This window comes from Rhipicephalus sanguineus, chromosome 6, assembly GCF_013339695.2.
Source record: "Rhipicephalus sanguineus isolate Rsan-2018 chromosome 6, BIME_Rsan_1.4, whole genome shotgun sequence".
Taxonomy (NCBI): Eukaryota; Metazoa; Arthropoda; class Arachnida; order Ixodida; family Ixodidae; genus Rhipicephalus; species Rhipicephalus sanguineus.
The window spans coordinates 131,044,942-131,064,421 of NC_051181.1; the positions used below are offsets into that span (position 1 = coordinate 131,044,942).

At 48.0% G+C, this 19,480-nt stretch overlaps 3 protein-coding genes across 3 annotated transcripts in view; 1 reads left to right on the forward strand and 2 right to left on the reverse strand.

The window, feature by feature from the left end:
* The window catches only part of LOC119397552 (Down syndrome cell adhesion molecule homolog), a 409,196-nt gene that overhangs the window by 274,438 nt on the left and 115,278 nt on the right, over positions 1-19,480 (forward strand). The gene's annotated exons all lie outside the window — the stretch shown is intronic.
* LOC119396425 (cuticle protein 10.9) lies at positions 1,974-3,461 on the reverse strand. The gene is made up of 2 exons (XM_037663638.2): positions 3,316-3,461; positions 1,974-2,453 (listed from the first exon to the last, which is right to left on the reverse strand). Exons 1-2 carry the CDS (start codon positions 3,322-3,324, stop codon positions 2,073-2,075), a joined length of 390 nt encoding a protein of 129 aa, XP_037519566.1. The 5' UTR covers positions 3,325-3,461; the 3' UTR covers positions 1,974-2,072.
* LOC119396423 (cuticle protein 10.9) lies at positions 12,422-15,399 on the reverse strand. Its single transcript, XM_037663635.2, has 3 exons — positions 15,248-15,399; positions 14,431-14,508; positions 12,422-13,839 (listed from the first exon to the last, which is right to left on the reverse strand). Exons 1-3 carry the CDS (start codon positions 15,254-15,256, stop codon positions 13,468-13,470), a joined length of 459 nt encoding a protein of 152 aa, XP_037519563.1. The 5' UTR covers positions 15,257-15,399; the 3' UTR covers positions 12,422-13,467.

The window sequence follows — 19,480 nt, forward strand, 5'->3', positions numbered from 1 at the left end:
AACGTTATTTGTCCTGCGCAGTGAATTAAGACTTCGCGCTTTACCTTGAGCGCTATCTAAGAACCATAAACCAGTGTTTTATCAGGCACTCGGGAAGTCCTTGAATGTTAATCCATTGCGGATAAGGAAAACGATGCTATTAAATAAATTTAGCCTCTAGAATCATGAAACGTGGGTAACGAATTCGGTATTTCAGAATCCGTTTAAACCTGCACGTCGGATGGTATTTCGAGGTCACAGCCTGAACGTACGGCTTCCAATTAGCACTTAAATTTGGAGGATGTGTTTCGGAAGTTCTCAGTGTTCAACGTGCCCGTACATGATGAACTTCGATCCTGGGTATGCGGATTGAAGAGCGGAAAACTTGGCATACAGTGAACAGCTGCGTTTTCTTTATGCTGAAGTTTCAGCTGTACATATCGCAACAAATCGACCAAATTTAGTGAATAACTATACAATTGCTGCTATAACTTCGGTAACATTTCATTTGTACTCAATTCTATACGTATGCATTCTCCACGACCATAAAATAAGGGAGATCACTCGTTCCAATTTTCCTTGATGTGGGAGTGTGTTAGATCACTACAAGATCAAGAAAGATTAAGCACGCCGCTTATTTTACAGTGCATATAATAATAATACTTGTTGAGGCTTTTACGTCCCAAAAAACAAACACGATATAATTACGAGAGACGCTGTATTGGAGGGTTCCGAAACTTTTGACCACCTGGGGTTCTTTAATGTGCAGCTAAATCTAAATATGCGGTCCTCTAGCATTTTGCCTCTATCAAAATGCGGCCGCCGCGGCCGGGATTCCATCCCGCGACCTTAGGGTGAGCCGTCAAGCATTATAACCACTAGATCACCGCGGCGGGTAGCGCAACAAATCGACCAAATTCAATGAATAACTGAACAATTGCCGCTATAGCGTCGGTTGTATTTAATTTTTATTCATTCGTACGTGCGTATTTTTTCATGACCAGATTTTAAGCGGATAAATCGTTGCATTTTTCCTTGATGTGGAAGTGTGTTAAAATGTTACGTGGAAATTACAACACTAAGTCAGTAGCAAGCCACGGCACAGCTCACAACAGAACGTCGACTTCTTCGCCTCTTGCCCAGATGCCTTTTCAGGCATCTGGGCATGTTGTGTGGTTAAGACCGACGATAACAATATCATTACACGGTTAAGAAAGATTAAGAGCACGGCGTATTCTCACAGTCCAAAATATGGGCATAAGTGCGCTTGAACTGTGCCGTGTTTTTATTTATTTATTTTCTTTTTTTCTTTTGAGCAGAGGTGTCGTTCTCTCTTCATCAAGGCTATGGTTAAGGGGAAGCGATGCAGTGATTACTCTTCTGGGCCACACTTTATTGCACAAAAAGAGGTGGGTAAAAACGCAAGTTATAGACAAACAAGGCTTTCAACACAAAACAGGAACGAGAAAGGAGAACAAGACCTGAAGGCGCACGACATCGACAAGCAAATCATTAAACATGCGAATACTGAGCAAATAAATACTGTCATCACATAGAAACGACAAACGAGACATCACACAAAAGCAGGCACTTAAACGCAACAAACCGAGGAAAACTATAAAGATGCAGGAAAGGAGGAGTAATATTAATACATAAGTTACACACATAAATACACGGTTGCGAAGACTACAACGATCTCTAGTGCAAAAAGTGAACAGGGTGCATAGGAAGCGTAATCCGAGAGGACACACAGAGCGAGGAACGATAATTGGTTAAGACGCACACCGAACGTCGGGTGCGCGATCACCGCACAACGCAAATAAAGGAAGGGCTTACAAAGTACATAGCGATGATAGTGCAGGAACAACTTAAAACGTTAGAAACAAAAACGACCTAGGGTGCTTAGCCACCGGTCAGAAAGGAAAACCAAGAAACGTAGGACCTCGTGTACAGTCTGAGGGTGCTAGGTTGCGGTAGTGGTGAAGTCCGGGGGCAGGGAATTGCATTGCCCACCAGTGAAGGCGGTGGCTGACGGAAGGTAAGGAAGTCGTGAGAGTTCAAAGGAACAGTGTGGCTTCGAGAAGATTCCCTTCTTACGACGATGCTCTGAAGGGAGCGCCGAGGAGAGCGGCGTCGGCAGCGTGGGCGGCGTCCGGTCCGGATAGCGCGGTAGACGTGAAGGTGGTGTCGGCCGCTGGCCTGGACTCGGTGCCGGGTTCGTTGGTCACCACATCGGCCCTGTAGCCGAACTCGTCGGCGACGTAGGTGACGGTCCTGGTGCGGCCGTCGGCCAGGCTCAGGGAGTAACGGCCGGACACGCGACCGCTGCCGTCGCCGGTCTCCTCGTGGCCGTGGCTGCCTTCGATGTCGTTGGAGACGTAGCCGAAGGAGTAGGGCTGGGGAAGCTCCACGGGTGCGGCTATCAACTGGCAGCTGACGGTCAGGGCGCAGGCGGCCAGCACGGCGATGGTAAGCTGGAAAAAAGGGCAGTAAGAAGGGAATAAGCATACCTTTGAGCATTCAAAGCGTGTCCAACAGTCATTATATGAGGCTTCAAATGCCTGTGATAAGGCGATATGACGCAACCATCGCGCGATATGCGTGACGCATCACTGTCACGTCTGATAAGGAATCTCACTGCAGCAACGTTGGCCCAATCTTCCGTGTGGGGTAGTCGTAAACGATCGGTTGCATCATAACATGTTTATGCTTTTCGACAGCTGCTCGCAAAATGAACGAAACTGAGCATGGCTCGTTGAAAGGACGACGAGATACATTAAATGGCATGAATGAATGAGCGACATTCACGGGGGAAATGTCAAAGCTGTAGATCTTGGGCGTTGACTGCTTAACTGGCGTGGTACAATTGTAGTACTAAATGTGGGCACGTATGACGCAAAATGACGTACGACCGATCCAATGACGTATGACGTATGACTGATGACGTATGACGTACGACCGATCCAAGTCCTACAGTGCGTCCATGATAGGTGCAACTGGTATGTCGAACAAGCTTTCAATCTCAGTTAAGTTTCGATGACTCTGAGGTTCATGTCTGCTTGCGACGGTTGTACCAGCGCCACCGCGTAAAAATTGGTCTGCACTGCTCACATTGACCTAGTTCCCACATTAGACCTCGAATGACGAATCCCAGCGCTCCCCCGCAAGCCACAAGTCGTGCAGCTGTCGCTTTAATCCCGCCGCAGGAAGTGTCAACAAGAGGCGCGAATGAGTTTTCCGATGTGTGTAGGTATATCCACTGTGCCGTGAATGGTTCTTGGGGTGCGGTGAAGGTGCGTTGCTCGTAGTTTTGCCGGTGCGTATCTTCTCGCTTACCGTGTTCATGGCTGCTCCTGCTGCTGCCGCTGTGGTAGATGGCAGAAAACCGAGAGTGGGAATCTCACTCAGCCAACCAGGCTTTTATATTCCGTCAGCGGGGGCACCAGTTCGGCGCGCGCTTATCGATGACAAAGGCTATAAAGTGCGCCCTCTCCTTGTAGTAATCGTCCTCCGGTCTTCTCGGCATTATCCGCGTCCTTTATTTTCGTAAAACATCTCGCCTCCCCTCTTGTCGCGCGGATGCGGAGTCGTCGAGCGCATTCGTGAAGAAAAAGAGAAACGAGATCAGATTTCTTTTTCACTCGCATCGACAAACAAGTGCAGCAAGAGAGAGAGGGTATAGAAGGTGGCTTTGCGGGCGGCGTGGAAAATCTCTTAGGTGCTCGACTGCACGCTATCCGCAGTCGCGAGGGCGAAAGTGTATCGCCGTCCCATCGACAGAACCCAAAAGAAACGGCGCGCTAGGCGCACAACCTCCTCTCTTTCCTTCTTCTAGCCGAGAGAGAGGCATAAGAAGCGTAACGTTCCGCTTTCTCCAGAAAAATAAGCGGGGCTGTGTGACGCGAGGCGGGTGGGATCAGTTGTTTTTCAAGGATGTCTGCAGCGGCGCTATGCCGCACAGTCTCGTATCCGGCCGAGGGCGTGCACCCGGAGAGCAGTATGCTTCGCCGCAAAGCTGCATCGCCCCCCCCCTCCACCCCTCCAGCCCCCGTCCCCCTACCACCACCCCCCGGGCGATCAAGAATCCCTAAGGAAGGCCTGCCTCTCTCTCCACCATCCTCCTGACAACGGAAACCCCGATAGGATAACGTCCTCGCTTTGTCCGCAGGAGTAGATGGCTAGCTTAGATACGGGCCGTATACGAAAGCGCTTCTCTATCGCCTGCAGGCGCATTGCGCAACCCAGGGTATGCCGCCGCGGCTTCTGCTGTTTATGAGTCGCAAATGCGCTTCGTCGGTGCCTGCGTTTGACTCCCTTCGAAGGCGTTCATCGGTAATGCGTGTCACGAAAAGAGTTCGAGGCCGCGCGGATGCAAGAGGCAACAACACGGATGAGGGTTCGAACGCCTGTTTGTATTTCGGGCTTCTGCTGCTACCGCCTCTGCATGCCGTGGTATTTGCAGGGCGTCAGTATAGACGGCTGTCGCCGCCGTTGCTCGAGTTACTAAAGGAGGAAGGCTGGCATTGGGCACTCTCGCGCACGAGGAGATAAAAGCTTCGGTGGCGCGACGAAGGTTCGCCAAACAAAAGGACGCGCGAGGCCTCGCGGCTTTAGGGAGCGTGGTGGATTAGCCTGATCGGCGCGCTGGCGAGATTAGCGCCGACGGATGTCGCTCGATCGGCGATGGGAGATACCTAAGACTGGTATTGTTTAATCGCTGCTAAATGAAAACAATAAAAAAAAAGAAGGGATGGTTGATATGCCGGGAACTGTTTCGAACGTGGCGCCGCCGGTGGCTTTATTTGTAGCTTATGTCAGACCGCAACCAAATCCTCAGATAAGGCGTCTGTCTGCTTTTGCTTAAACGCCGGTATATGGTGAGGAGGTTAAAGAAGCACCAACGACGAATTAGCGCGGCTAAGCACAAGGTATCGAAAACATTCTTAGAGATCTTGCGGGTCGCAACGCTATTTTAGTAAGCTGCCCGAATGTGAGCAAGAAGAGGCCATAAGCTTTATCTTTTATCATTTAAAATGTGTACTGGTGCAATAGACGGCGATGTAGCTCGTTCTTCGGTGGTTTGTATGGTGGTAGCACTGCTGCAGCGGCACATGAATCCACCCTGCCGAGCAGTTGGACGCGCCTCGCATTTGTAAGGAAATGTCACGTTAACATGACACATCATTTAGTCTAACCAGACCCCCTTCGTGATATCGAATACGCACAAGTTCACCTTAGTCTATGGCTTCTCTAGCTGAATTATACGTTACTTCGTACGACTACAGTTGAACAAAATAAAGTTCGTATCTCATTATTCATCGTCGCTCGAGCAAAACGTTGATAAACCGCACGCGTAGCAAGAAAATTATAGTAACGATTGTCGTTTTCTCATTATGATTTGCGTCCATCATTCCTTTAGCTACTTAGCCAATACACAGTTTCTGCTATATAAGAAAGCTGTGACTCAATTCCGAGATGAAATGAAAGTAGCGTAAAAGAAAACCCACGACACCACGAGCACTTGTGCTGTCCCGCGCAACTCTTAGTCACTGTTGTTTTGCGCGACCTAAATTTCATCATGGATGCATACCACCTCGTCTATGTTTCAACCTTGATGCAGCCATCTTCTCATCCTTCTCTCTCTTCAATTTTCCTTCTCTTTTCTTCTAGTGTATGGTAGAGAACTGGATTTCCCGTTCTGGTTGACTTTCCTGTCTTTCTTTTCTTTCGCCTCTCGGCGACATTAGTATAAGCGAAGCCTGTTTTCTTTTTTTTTTCTCTCTCTCTTGTTAGATTTCGCCTTCTCCACTGCGGAGAAACAACGTCGCTGCAACGAAGTATTGACTCATTACCTTCCACTGCTCTTTCCTTCTTCCTGTCCTGACTCGCTTATTCTTTTAGCACGCAAAACTATATCGTTATCTCTGATTACTTTAGATACTAACCGTGATTTGGCATTTCCTAGTCACTGCTCCCACTAATCTACCTTATACAAACGGTACGTCACCAAGGTTAAACAGACGCGGGAGCAAATTCTTGTGGAACACTAAAATACCTACAAAAAGAGGAAAAAGAAACAAAGTTTATGCATTGGCGTATATTCTTAGAGGTGATTTGTGAGCGAATTTTCGCCACATCCGGAATCCGGATCCAAACAAAAACGATGCAGGTTTCTTTCTTTTTTTGCTCCAAAAATAACACGGCTGAGCAGATAGAACCTCTGGAAACTCAACGGGAAACTCGTTTATACACAGGACATCGAACACAAGCTTTCTTGCTCGTTTAACTTAAGCGACATCGTCGTTTTCACAGGTTTTCATGGGCAAGGTGTTAAAACACAACGGCATTATCTGGCTTTCTTGTTTCTTGCGACGCAAGGTGGCGTCACGTTGCAGAAACGTCCTTGAGATTCTTCTAGACGCATCCATTTTCTTGGGCTCGACGCTGTATCGTTAGTCGACAACGTAGAACGACTATGTACAATGGTGACCAGATTATTAACACACACACGGACTCTAGAAGACGACAGGCCCATCGCTGAGGGATTTACATTCTTCCTGTCTCTCCTGCGGTGCGGCTTATGGAGAGCTCAAAGAGCTGGCCCACCTACTTGTTTCGGGGATTAAGTCTGCGCTTGAGAGAAGGAAGAAATTGATTGTGCTCGACCAGTGAGCCAAGACAAATGGGCAAGCTTGGAGCAACCATTACTCATTTGCAAAGCTCACGCTCCTCGTAGAACGTACCATATGTCTATTACGGAAGCTGGGCGTGCGGGGAAGCAAGTTCAGAAAGAAAAATGAATTTGTTTTGCTCGAATAGGACCAACAAAGTGTTTTGGCAGAGGATGTGGATAAGTCCCTTTCTTTAGCGCCTCACTCGAGTAGAAGGCGCGGACGCAGACGAAAAAGAAGAAGCAGCAGCAGCAGCAGCAGCAGCAGCAGCAGCAGAAGAAGAAGAAGAAGAAGGAGGAGGAGGAGGAGGAGGAGGAGGAGGAGGAGGAGGCCGCCGCCGCCGCGGTGGCTCAGTGGTTACGGTACTGGGCTTCTGACCCGAAAGACGCGGGTTCAATTCCGGTCACGGTGGTCGGATTTCGGTGAAGGCGAAATGCGAGAGTTCCGCGTATTGAGCTATTTCAGCGCCCGTTAGTGAAGCCCAGCGGGTCAAAATTATCCGGTGCCCTTCAGTACGTCGTCTTTCATGGGATAAGTCGTTTTAGACGTTAAACCGCATAAATCGATGACGATGATCATGCTTAATGAAGAGAAAGAAGGAGAGGTCAACCGGGAGAGCGTGCATCTAGCCCTCTCCCCCCGGATAAGGAAAAATGGGAGAGACAGGATCGCACTCCATAAAACTCCACTGAAAGCTTGGTATTGGCCTTCTACCAAAGAACGCACGCGAAACCGACGTATTGGCATACAGAATACGGCTATAGATTGTGCCACGTTTGGAATTCCGATAGTTGCTACCCCACAAATTAGCGTATCAAACTGAATAGGAGTAACCTTAAGATATCGGAGGATGGCAGAATGGGTCGGGGAACAGACAGGGCTAGCGGATAGTCTAGCTGGAATCAAGCGAAAGAAATGGACCTGGGCTGGCCACGTAATGCGTAGGGCAGAAAATAGGTGGGTAGTAGGAGCGGAGCTAATCCCGGAGGCCATGGGAAGAGCAACAGAAAGGTCACCAAGGGATGGGAAACGTAGCCGAGGAAGGCAGAGAGTGAGATGACGGGACGAAATTAGGAAGTTCGCATAGATGAAATGGGATCAGCTCTCACAGGATAGGGTAAACTGGAGATTATTGGGAGAAGCCTTCGTACGGCAGTGGACGTAAGTAGGCTGGAAATGATGACGATGATAATGATAATGATGACGACGACTGATTATGACAGGCTGCATGCATGTTCGTTAGGTGTCAAGAACACGTCGCGTCACCGAGCTGCACTCTTACGTGGAGTTTAGATACACGTGTGACCAAACAGCACTAGAACACTGTGCCCCCCCTACACCCCCCCCCCCCAAAAAAAAAACAAAGATTCACCTATATTTTGACAAACGGCAGGGCATCAACAGGTCAGCGTTTTACAACCGTCGTAACTTACACATAGTTTACAACTGGCCTGAAGCAGAAATAGCAATATCTCAGTCACTGATCGAGTGAGTGAATGAGCGAGTGAAAGAACGCCGTGGCTCGAAGAATATTGTGTCAGGGTTGCCTTTGATTATAAACCACCCGGAGCAGCCGCGGTATTATCTTCCATGGGCGGCGGCACTGTGACGGCTGGCACGTTGCACGCCCAGCCGAGAGAAGAGTAGTTTACGGACTTCCAGGCAATGGCTCGAACGAAGACTTCACACGCCCTAAACTCAATTTGCATGCATCTCAACGGTTCAATCAATGCAGCACCGCCCTGTACTGCAAGCAACGTGGAGATCGCGACTGTTGATGGCGGAATGGCTTCGCGCATCCACGTGATCTCTGGCACTTAGCCCTGGCACTGCATTAGCCAGACTTCTTTTGTTATTTTATTCTCGGTAAAATGAAGCATTCTCCAGATAACAAAGCGCAATGGCGCTGAATTAAATGTAATTTATCTCGACGGATTGAAGCGGCAACCGCCTAGCGTCATCAACATAATAAGGATAGTCTTAATAAGGAGGAGGTCTCTGTGAGCGCAGCATAGTAATAATAAATGTTCGGATTTTGCGTCCAAAAACCGCGATATGATTATGAGAGACGCCGTAGCGGAGAGATCCGGGAATTTCGACCGTTTGGAGTTCTTTAACGTGCACCTAAATCTAAGCAAACGGGCCTCTAGCCATTCACCTCCATCGAAATGCCATTGCCGCGGCCGGGATTCGATCCCGCGACCTTTGGAGTCGGCAGTCAAGGACCATAACCACTAGACCACCGTGGCAGGTCCGGTGCGCATAATGACGGAGTGCTGTGCACTTTCGGCTAGGCGTGAGGCATACAAATTACGTATTTGTATTCATTACGCTGCAAAACTGTATCCAATCGTATAACGCCACGGCCTCTAGCGAACAATTTTGATCCGTCACGCGTCGTCCTTGTTTACATCCGGGCACATCTGCTTTTATCGCGCAAACAAAAAGGTATTTTAAAACGAGCACTCGTCGCGAGACGGTCAGCTCGATGGCAACCAACCAACAGACGTAATGTTTCGGTCCATATTGCGTTAGTCTACTTGAAACCCCCGTGAGAAAAAAAATGCGAGCATAGAAATATTCCGCTAATATGTTAATGAGGCTTCAACGGTGGCTATGCTTGCATTACGCAGCCGATCAAGTGGCATTAACAGTTATTACTGTTAATCCTGCCAGATTAAGGCTGTCGATAACGCCTGCAACCGTTCGCGAAAGAAATCTGCTGTAATTGGCGGAAATAAAGCAAAACAAATCGTGAAACTTCTTTCTCGGCAGTGCAGAAGCGTCGCAGTAGCATCGGAGGCACATCGAGGTATGCATTACGTGGGAGCAATAAAGAAAGAAAGACAGACAGACAGAAAGAAAGAAAGAAAGAAAGAAAGAAAGAAAGAAAGAAAGAAAGAAAGAAAGAAAGAGAGAAAGAAAGAAAGAAAGAAAGAAAGAAAGAAAGAAAGAAAGAAAGAAAGAAAGAAAGAAAGAAAGAAAGAAAGAAAGAAAGAAAGAAAGATATGCATCGTAGTTGCTATGCATTTCTTGTCATGCCAACCTACTTCACTGAATGAATGAATGAATGAATGAATGCTGCCAAAGCTTCATTACCAAATAAAACAAGCGAAGTATTCCGGGGACCTTTCTTACGCAAGCGCGCATCTCAGTCCCTTTCGCTTATTAGTTTCCAATAGGTAAGTATCAAATAAGGTGAGAAAAGAAAACAGACACAAAGAAATAAACGAGAAAATGATTTAAATGAAAGCACGCCATTACTCCCAGTGCTTTCGAAACAGTCGGCATGCACGCCTGTGCGGCTTATATATTCACTCGCATACGGCTTTGCACGGATAACGGTATGCAGCTTGCACCTGTTTCTCGCTAAGTCGTTCAAATACTGCGAAACCGCACGTGATCCTCGGCACATACCAGTACGCGCCCCAGATCGCTTCGCGGAATCCCCGTGGTTTACGCATTTGTTGCGTGCTGGGTGCACGATCGTTTTGACGTATGGCGGGTTAGACCTCCAACCTTATCGACTGCCCTCGAAAATTGGGTGTCGCATTTCTTCTTCGGGACGATAGCCGAGTGATTTGAATAATTGTTCCGTCAGGGACAGCTGCACGCGGCTATCATCAGATGTTGCTCAAGAGTCAAGAGTGAGGTGTTTGAAGGCGGTAGTCAAAGCCTTTCGGCTCTTGTTGAGGTGGTACACTGATTACAAGGTCAATGGATGCACACGGCTCTGCCTGGAGAGAGATGGAGAGGGAGAGATGAAAAGGAAAAGCAGGGAGGTCAACATGTTACTAGTAACCGGTTTGCTACCCTGCACAGGGTTCAGGAAACGAGTTCATGAAAGCAAAAGCGCGATGGTTAGCACTAAGAGGCAGTTACTGGAACAACAACAACAACTGTTGAAGGCGAGCTCAGGCCAAGGACGCGACGCATGGGCTTCTCGGGCCAATAAAAGCGTCAACAGCTTCTAGCGGTAGGTGGCGTTGCTTTGTGATGATCCTGAGCATAAACCGTATGCGACAGGCTGGATATAAACGCAGGGTTTTGTGCAAGTGCACATGAGATTCTTATGTGCTCTTGGAAACCTATAGTTAAATGTCGCCGGTAGTTGACAGCGTGTGCATGTGAGATGATTTGATGAAGCTAGCATACTTTCCTATCTTCTTTCCTCTCCCTCTCCTCCTGTGTTCCCTCCTCCCGGAGGAGTAGGCAGGCGTTGTGCCCCTCTACGTGGCAGTTGCCAATTTGTCCTCTCCCTCTTTTCTGTGTGTCCTTATGTATCTATGTATGCAAATTAAATAAATAAATACTTAAATCGCAATGTGTGTCCGTGGGAGGCCTGAGTCTGGGTCATCAAACTGCAGGACACTCAATAAATGTTTTGACCAACTAAAACATACGCTTGTCAGAATCAAACGAACATATAAAGCACACAAGAAAAACAAAAAGCGCCACAGCTCCTAACGTGTGTCCTCTTGTTCAGCTTATGATTCGCAACATTATCTACATTTGATGTGAGGCGTTAAGGTTTGCATAATATGTCGTACCTAATTTTGACAAGAATGAGAGATCAGGAAAAGGAGGAGGATAAGAGAAATGAAGGGAGGTTAACCAGGGCTGAGCGTGGTAGGCTACCGTGCACTGGAAAAGGCAGGAAGGAGGAGAGAAAAGTTACAGAGGAGGAAAGAAAAGTCACTGTTGAGAGGAAAGGAAGCAGGCGCGACCAATCAAACGAGCGTTCGTTTTGCCGCCATATGGGGAACGAGGAGTGTAAATGGCAAAATAGGAAGAGAGTAGACCCTGTAACCACAGCCAGACTACAATTGCCCGCTCAGTCCAGTGTTGCTAAATAGCTGTAGTAATACACGGACAGCTTTCTATGCCGCCTACGGCTGTGAACAGTGCCCGAGAATTTACGTTACGGAAAATCTTCAGCTGTAGCAGAACATTTTCTGACTAAGTCGACTGGGCGCTGTAGCACCCAGTTGGCTTATTTCAGAACGCGCTAGTGTCGACGGCATTAGTCCAGACCCAACTAGTCCAGACCGCTATAGTGTCCAGACCACGCAAGTCCAGACTGCACTGGTCCAGACTGCTGTGGCGTCCAGACTTCACTAAGCCGACTGGCCGCTATAATGTCCAGTCGGCTTAGAGTGGTTTTTAAAGAGGTGGGCTGGATGTCCAAGCCAAGCCAAGTGGACAGCAGATATTCGATAGGACGACACACATCGGACTAAATATGTGTCGTGCTTCTTCGTGTCGGCCATACGAAGACTGAAAGTATACGCGTTTGCACTTGCTACACAAAGGTATAGGCGGCAGTGTAGCATTTTATCCCCACGGGATAAACTAATTAACAGTTGAAGGTCCAAAAGAGAATCAAGTGTGCGTAGAAAGCATTCAAATACGCATAGAAAGCTTCAGCAGTCTGTGTCGTTGTGTGAGTGGCTTTGACGTGCGTCGTAGGAAACCTAGCACTGTAGAGGGAAACACAGTAAAAGTATTGGTCATCATTCCATGCTTTCGGTATTTCGCCATCATCTGCCTGAGCCCTGGCAGCTGTGGTCAAGTTCCAGTAGGGCATCGTGGGAAACAGATTGCTTAGAGTGCGTAAGAATCTCTTTCCTAGCGCATGAACTAGAAGCGTAAAGGCCCAAAAGAACTGAAATGCCTACGCTAAGAAAAGGGCTAAAAGAAGGGCTCCGTAGCCTAGGGGGCGTAGTGCGCCGTGCCTAAGGTAACGTCAGAAAAAAAATTGTCATGTCTCATTGCGTGTTGCTTCATACAGGGCTTGCTTAGCGTTTTATTTTGATAGTTCGTGAAACCAGTACACAGAACTGACAAGGACACACAAAACTAATTAGAGGAACATTGGACAGTGACGTAGACAAACACGCTTAACAAGCAAGGCGTAGGTACTAGTTAGGTGCTGCAATGTCTAGTGCCGACTACCCCCGTCGAACCATTGCACACATCGACGGGTTTACCACAACCGTCAAATAGTGAAATGTTTCTTCTGTGTTGTAAGAAAAGGTGTTAAGAAAAGAAAAGTAGTAAGAAGCAAGTACAAAGAACAAGTATTTGTACACTCTACGTATAAAACGTGACCCGCAGTTGTTACTTAAAGCTACAGCTTGCTAGTTAGCTTTACGTGAGAAGGGGCTCTGCGAGGGTGTTAGGGAGCCTCTCCTATCACAGCGTGGAAGCGATAGGCCAACATCAGTATGCGGCGGTGCCTGGTGTAACGAGTGCTAACCTTTTCCACAGCGAGTAGGCAAAAGGGAAAAAAAGTTAAGAACGTAGTGGTCTGAACAAACGAAGATTGCACGAGGCCACGGGGACAAGAGACACAAAACACAGGACGTACAAACGGCAAACAAGATTCCATGTTCTGGCTTCAGGACATTTACAAACAAAGATGGCAGTTTCTTTCCTTGTCTTTCTCGGACGGGAAATAACCGGGAGCCTTCCTCCTCAACAGCGCCACACCACTGGAGGGTACGACGTGGAACGTTTCTTCTTCAAAAGCCTAAAAGGTCGCGGTGCATCTGGCGCGACGCCTGGTTCGAATGGGAATGAATGAGTCCTTCGCAGATGCACGAGGCACGTAAGCACGATGGCGCTGGTTCAGACGCCGAACGGGAAAACATAAATAGGGTGGGAGATAGCCTTTTCGCTTCTTTCATCGCTTCGTGGTCATCGTCGCTGCCCGTGGGATGGCGTTGGCCGCGATGCTCGGGTAGACCTGCGCCGCAGGCCCAGCCGCGCGCGCCACCAGTTCTCCGGCTAGGGCGAGCGTCCTAGTGGTTCCAGTTTAGGCCTTGGACTTGAATCCTCCGGAGGCGAGGAGACGGAGACGCTCGGGCTCGGCGGCGTGGGCGGCGTCAGGGCCGGACAGGGCGCTGGAGGTGAGGGAGGTGTCAGCTGGGCTGTTGGACTCGGTGCCCTGCTCGTTGGTGGTGATCTCGGGGTGGAAGCCGGTCTCGTCGGCGGTGTAACGGACGGTCCTCTGGCGGCCGTCGGCGAGAGTCAGGGTGTAGCTGCCAGAAACGCGGCCGTTGCCGTCACCGGTCTCCTCGTGGGTGTGGGTGCCCTCATCGGTGGAAGACTCGTGCTTGAAGGAGTATGGGATTGGCTGGCTCAGTGGGTCATCGGAGGCAGCGACGGCGCGGAAGGTCTGAGCGGCCTGTAAGAGAACACGTGAGGAGCGTGAGGACAAATGAGTGAACGCAAGAGCAATGATAACTACGCAGATTTAGCAAATGACCTTATTGCTTAAGGATCCAGGTGTATGCGTAGCTTCACTTATCCTCGGAGCCGAACAGCAACATGCTCTGGTTAACCGAGCCCGGACGGCGGCAACAGCCAATGGTGTTCCGGACTAGGAGGTCTGACCACGTGAACCACTTTTAATTTTTACTAATAAATGTTTTATTATCTCACCCTGCATTCTTTGCAGCCTTCCTCGGAGATTGTTTCTAAGCTCTTATTAGCTGAAAAGCCTGATAACTCTTATTGAGCGGATGGTAATCTTGCAGTGAGGTGGATGTGGGTATGTAAAGTTTTCTAGTAGAGATTATGTCACCATAGCAATTGGCTACGTTAGTTCAAGTCACACAACGCGGGCTTCACTGCACACATTGTTTATACTCCTGTGCAACAACTTCAATTTTGTATTGGCGACTTCCGGTTTCTTTCGATATCTCTCACCGACACATTTTTACACTCAGTGCTATGGTGGTAAGACAAGGTCCACGTGAATGGAAACAATACTCACGGTGTCGAGGTCGCCTTCGGCGTTGAACCTCAGTGGGACAGCCTGGACGGCAACAGCCAGAGCAAGGATGGCGGCGATCTGCGGCAAAGAAGCATGCTGTCAAGAACTGGAAGGGCAAACTTTGCACACGCTGCAAGTTAAAACTGCTGAGTCAAGCGCGCGTTATCAAATGAGTGAGAGCGAAATATATAATTTCTTCCAAAATATTTTCCTAAGAAGCGCCACCTATTGCAACCTCGCCGTCTGAATTTGTCTTCATTATTGTTTGCACTCGTCACTATTCCCTACACCCATCACACCCTTCACTATTCGTCACTATTCACTACGCCCTTTGTACGGTCAGCATTTCTCGAATATTGCCAGCTCACTTGGCACTAAGAAGATCACCTAGCGTCATCAGAGTAAATCCATCGCTGGAGCAGTGACGAGTAACACTTAATAATGACGAATTGAAATTCTGGGCTGTATCGCAGCCAAGCGCGCTTAGACGCTTAATGGAGCGAGCGCTGCGTTACGCCACGGCCGTCGACCATCTTTCACCGAGAAACTTCCTCGTTTCCGGCCTAAGGAGTGCGTTTGTAATGCGTAACACAAGTAGGCGAAGTGCGAGCCCCTCTCATTGTCCACCGGCTTTGTTAAAGCGTTCCTGATAGTCCGTCGTAAAGCACTCAGAGCACGTGAATGGCGGAAAGAAGGAGAAGAAAAGTTTCTGGGCGCTAAAGTCCACAAGGCGGCGTTCATCTCCAGCTTTTTGTTTCTTTTCGGTACCGGAAGGTGGCGGTCACGAGAAGTCGTTTCCACTTCGTGTCCTTCTTACCTTGATCATCTTGTCGGAGGATAGGGGCAGCTGTTCCCAACCACAAGGCGAAGAGAGCAAAGTGAAGATGTGATGATCTCTGCGTGGCGGACAGTCGCTTTTATACCCGTCCCTCGAAGGATCCTCGCGTCGTCCGGCACGCGGTCCAATCCTGGACGCTCACGTGACGTAGAGAGACAGCGGGCACCCATTCGTGATGCAGGACCTCACCAGCCTTTTTTTTTCTTGCCTTCTTTTCACTGGGGTTTGTAATTATTATCCTTGCTTTGCTCTCGGACGGTTTTTAGCTTCTTTCTCCCTCAAGTTGCTTAATTTCTAAAGGGAAGGTGAAGAGAAAGCCAACTGGACTTGTCTCTTTTTTTTAACTGTACACTTCGTCCTCCTTGCCCTCGGAAGAGGTTCGTGTCGTCTTCACGCAGAGCAGGACAACCAGTTCATTTCATTCAAGGTTTTTTTGTCGCTTTATTCCAGTTTTGCAGGATGGCCCCTTGGACGGACGCATCGCACACATCTTCCCCAACCACGCTTTCCCCTTGCCCCCAGTACTGCCCTCTGCCTTCTTTGCCAATGCGTCTCGGACGACATGCGGCTACTAGCTCAAATCGTATTCCGTTGGCGCGCATCTGCAAAAGGTCTTGGATGGCCTTTATCGGGCGGTTTAATCTTGCCGTCCGCGCGCGCGCGGCCGACGGATGATTCTCGTTGGCCTCGAATTGACCGACCACCACCACTGCACAGAGACACACACGCAGGGGATGCAGAAAGTCGAATTTCTACGCGTGGACACGGAGGACTGAGAAATGTGAGGGTAGAGCGTTATGCTCCTCGTGTATGTCTGTATGTATGTATGCGAGGGGGGGGGGGTGTAAAAGGAGCGAGTAGCAGCACGTCGAATGCCTGAGCGAAAACGGACCCTGAAAACGACGACGGATCTTCCGAGTCCAGTTACATCTTTCTCTGATCTTTTCATTTTTTCTCTCTCTCTCTCTCTCTCTCTCCACCTTTACCCTCCATCCGTTCTGACGGTGAAAGATACCACAGGAGCAAAAAAGAGCGGTGCGTACTCTCCGGAACGCTGTTAAGACATCGCACGGTCGTTCTTCTTCGATGCAGTGTGTTCTTTCGCCTCATGCTGTCACGCGCTATACCGGGCATTTACGCGGACAATACGGGAGGCATGTAGACTTTATGGTTTGGTTTTTAACGTTAGTGGGGCTTCGTAGAGGTGAGTCGCGTTCGAGATCTGCCTTCTTCTTTTCTAATACCGCGTTCCGTGCATGCTCTTAGTTTTAACGTTCAGCGGTACCCTCATCAAACGTAAGGACAACGGGTTCGGTTCGGATTACGTCTTAACTATTTCACAGGGTTTAACCAACTGGGAGGGCTGCTGGCAGCATGTCCTCTCGCTCTCACGCGCGTAATATCCCTGCAGGATTGTGTGCGTAGGCCGTTTGTCATTCCTACCTTGTTTTGTGCCAACGCACGTTCGAGCTCTTTTTTATTCTCATGGTTGCATTGAAATGAATTGAATTGCGCCAACGCCGCGAGCGGGAAAAGAGTTACCGCGGAGGCGGCTACGCTTGAATATCTTGTTTCGTAAAAGAGCAGGGGGAAGACGGTTCGGCAGCCAAGGTCCGTAGCTTGGAATGCAGGGGGCCCCAGCAGTAGTCGACTCGTGCGTAATATTTTATCACAGCTCCAGAAGTGCCAGGCGCTTGCTTTTATCACGATCGAGAAGGACAGTATATTCCGAACGTATGCATTTTTTAAGTGTGACAAAGTGGTATCAAAGGGAGCTACGGTACTCAGGTGTTCGTTGACGCAATTAGGACAAAGAGATTTGATCGCTACCAGGGCAAGTCAACGCACATTCAGAACAGAATATTTATTTCATAACCGAATGACCCCTTGTGAAGCTCAATTTCATGCTCTATAACCACCCGCCACGGTGGTCTAATGGTTATGTCGCGGGATCGAATCCCGCAAAAATTTCCGGAGCCCTCCACCACAGCCTCTCATAATCGTGGTTTTGGCATGTAAAATCCCAACAGTTATTATAGACGTTGAAAGGGCAGTGGCACGTTCGAATTTCGCTTATCGGCTGTTGTACTGTGGAGGTCGTATCGTGAAAAACTATCCTTGCCGTTATCACGATCGATCGGCGAAAATAACATTTGCTGTCATTCCAAGCACGCGCCTTTTCTTTATTTTTGATTTCGACAAAGTGGTATCAAACGGCGCTACGGTGCCCAGGCGTTGGTTCACACATTTAAGGCAAACATTTCATCGCTATCGGTGTATGTGTATGGATATTGAGTACACAATGTTGCTTTGACAACCGAATGGCCCCTTGAGAAGTGCAATTTCGTGCTCTATAACTCATGTTTGTTTTAGCGTTCGTTCTTAACTGCATTTTTCCTTTATTCAGTTAGAAACGCACGATGCCCCTCACATAATCTGGAGGACACAGGATGGGATCGCCACGCGTATTTATTTCCCACTTGAAGTTTAATTGCGGAGAAGTCACAACCATCCTGTGGTGCTAAAATTGTGCATTAATGCTCTTAAGAACGAAGGTACAGCGGTGCATAAGTATATCTTGATAGACTTTTCGGTATGGTGGTCAGTACATCTAATGATCCGTCCTCGAACCTACCCCTTGTTCTTAGCAACTGTGCGTCTAATAAAACTTCAGTAATCCTAAACAACTAATTTTGACGCTGCGCAGGGCGTGTCAGCCAACTCCATCAAAGATATCTTGTCCGACCAATATTACAAAGCCCATTCTTCAACTATAGAGCTGATTAGAAGTACAGAGCGAAGCGTCCAGAGTCCGCTTATTAGCCGAGACGCCATATTCGTTTACTGCGTCGTCGTTCACAGAGCATCAGTTTCCCATCCTTTCAAACGAGGTTCAAGTTATCGTCGGTGCCATTTTGTTTACGCATGTCAATTATTCCCTCTCTCTCTCTCTCTCTCGTTTTTGTGCAATCTTCTCTGTTCCAATTTATTGTCTCAACGAGGATAACGGTCAGAACCACGTTACTTTATTGCCACAATCAGTACCACGGCCCGTTTCAGGTAGTTACTGAGGAATCAAAGTTTACAAGCGTCTTACCAACGTGATGATTCGAAAATCTGCTGTTTCTTTTTCTTTCAGAGCAGCGAAACAATGCACATGACTACTTCTACTATACTCCCACCATGTAGCGTATAAAAGTTTTGTGTGAACGCTATATCATCAAGAAGAGTGAATGAAGTAGCCGGTGTCTTTTGCAGGAGATGCCAACCTTTGCACTTTATTGTTGCTTTTTATAGGTTGAAAATGAAAGTGCACAAACCATTGACGATAATAGTGAATGTAAGCGAATAGCCAAACGCTTCTGGAACTCTATTCACTTCAATAAAGGAATGATGCGCAAGGAAATTTAGGTACAGTTTCTTATAGTTTGCGTAATACCGTAGATAAGATCCATAACACAGCCCATAGCTAGTACATTACTAGCGGTAGAAGATACCACTCTTTCGAAACTCCGCTATCGTTAAACACTGTCGAATCCACAGTTCCTATAGACGATGAAAGTCCGAACACCATACACCGACCACGAAAATGGGCAAAGTTATTCTTCTTTCCTATGATGGCGAAGCACCACATTCCTAGCCGCAATTTACTGGTCTCAAGTCCTACCCATCAGCTTCCAGGCATGACTAACACGTTCCTCGTTTGATCCTGAACACAATGGTTATCTACGACATCGTTAATCATGTATTTGGACATAAATCAACATGCCCAAATAAGCACTCTAGTGCTGATCATGGGACATACTTGACCAAAAAAAGAAAAGAAAAAGAAAAGCGTTCTTTAAAAATGGAACGCTGAAAGTTGTGTTAGCTGGCTTAGACTCGAATACATCTCGCCAACATAACATTGTTTCCCGACTATCAAGCGTCCTGTGTTCATCTTTCTGTGTCCGTGTCGCGTTCTCGTTGGTGAAATGTATTTAAAAATGCAGCGTTATTTCTGTCCACCCTCTATTCCGTGCGGTACCCCTTAGTATTCATTAAATGAACTGACATATTCAATATCACAAAAAATGGCGGATGGCGGTTCTCTCTTACCAGTAAATAACTGCACAAAAATATTAAAAATCAGAAAAACAAAATACTGATGATGTTAGATGTAAGAATATGAACATAGGTCAAGCGTCCGTCAAATGGCACTACTGAATAAAC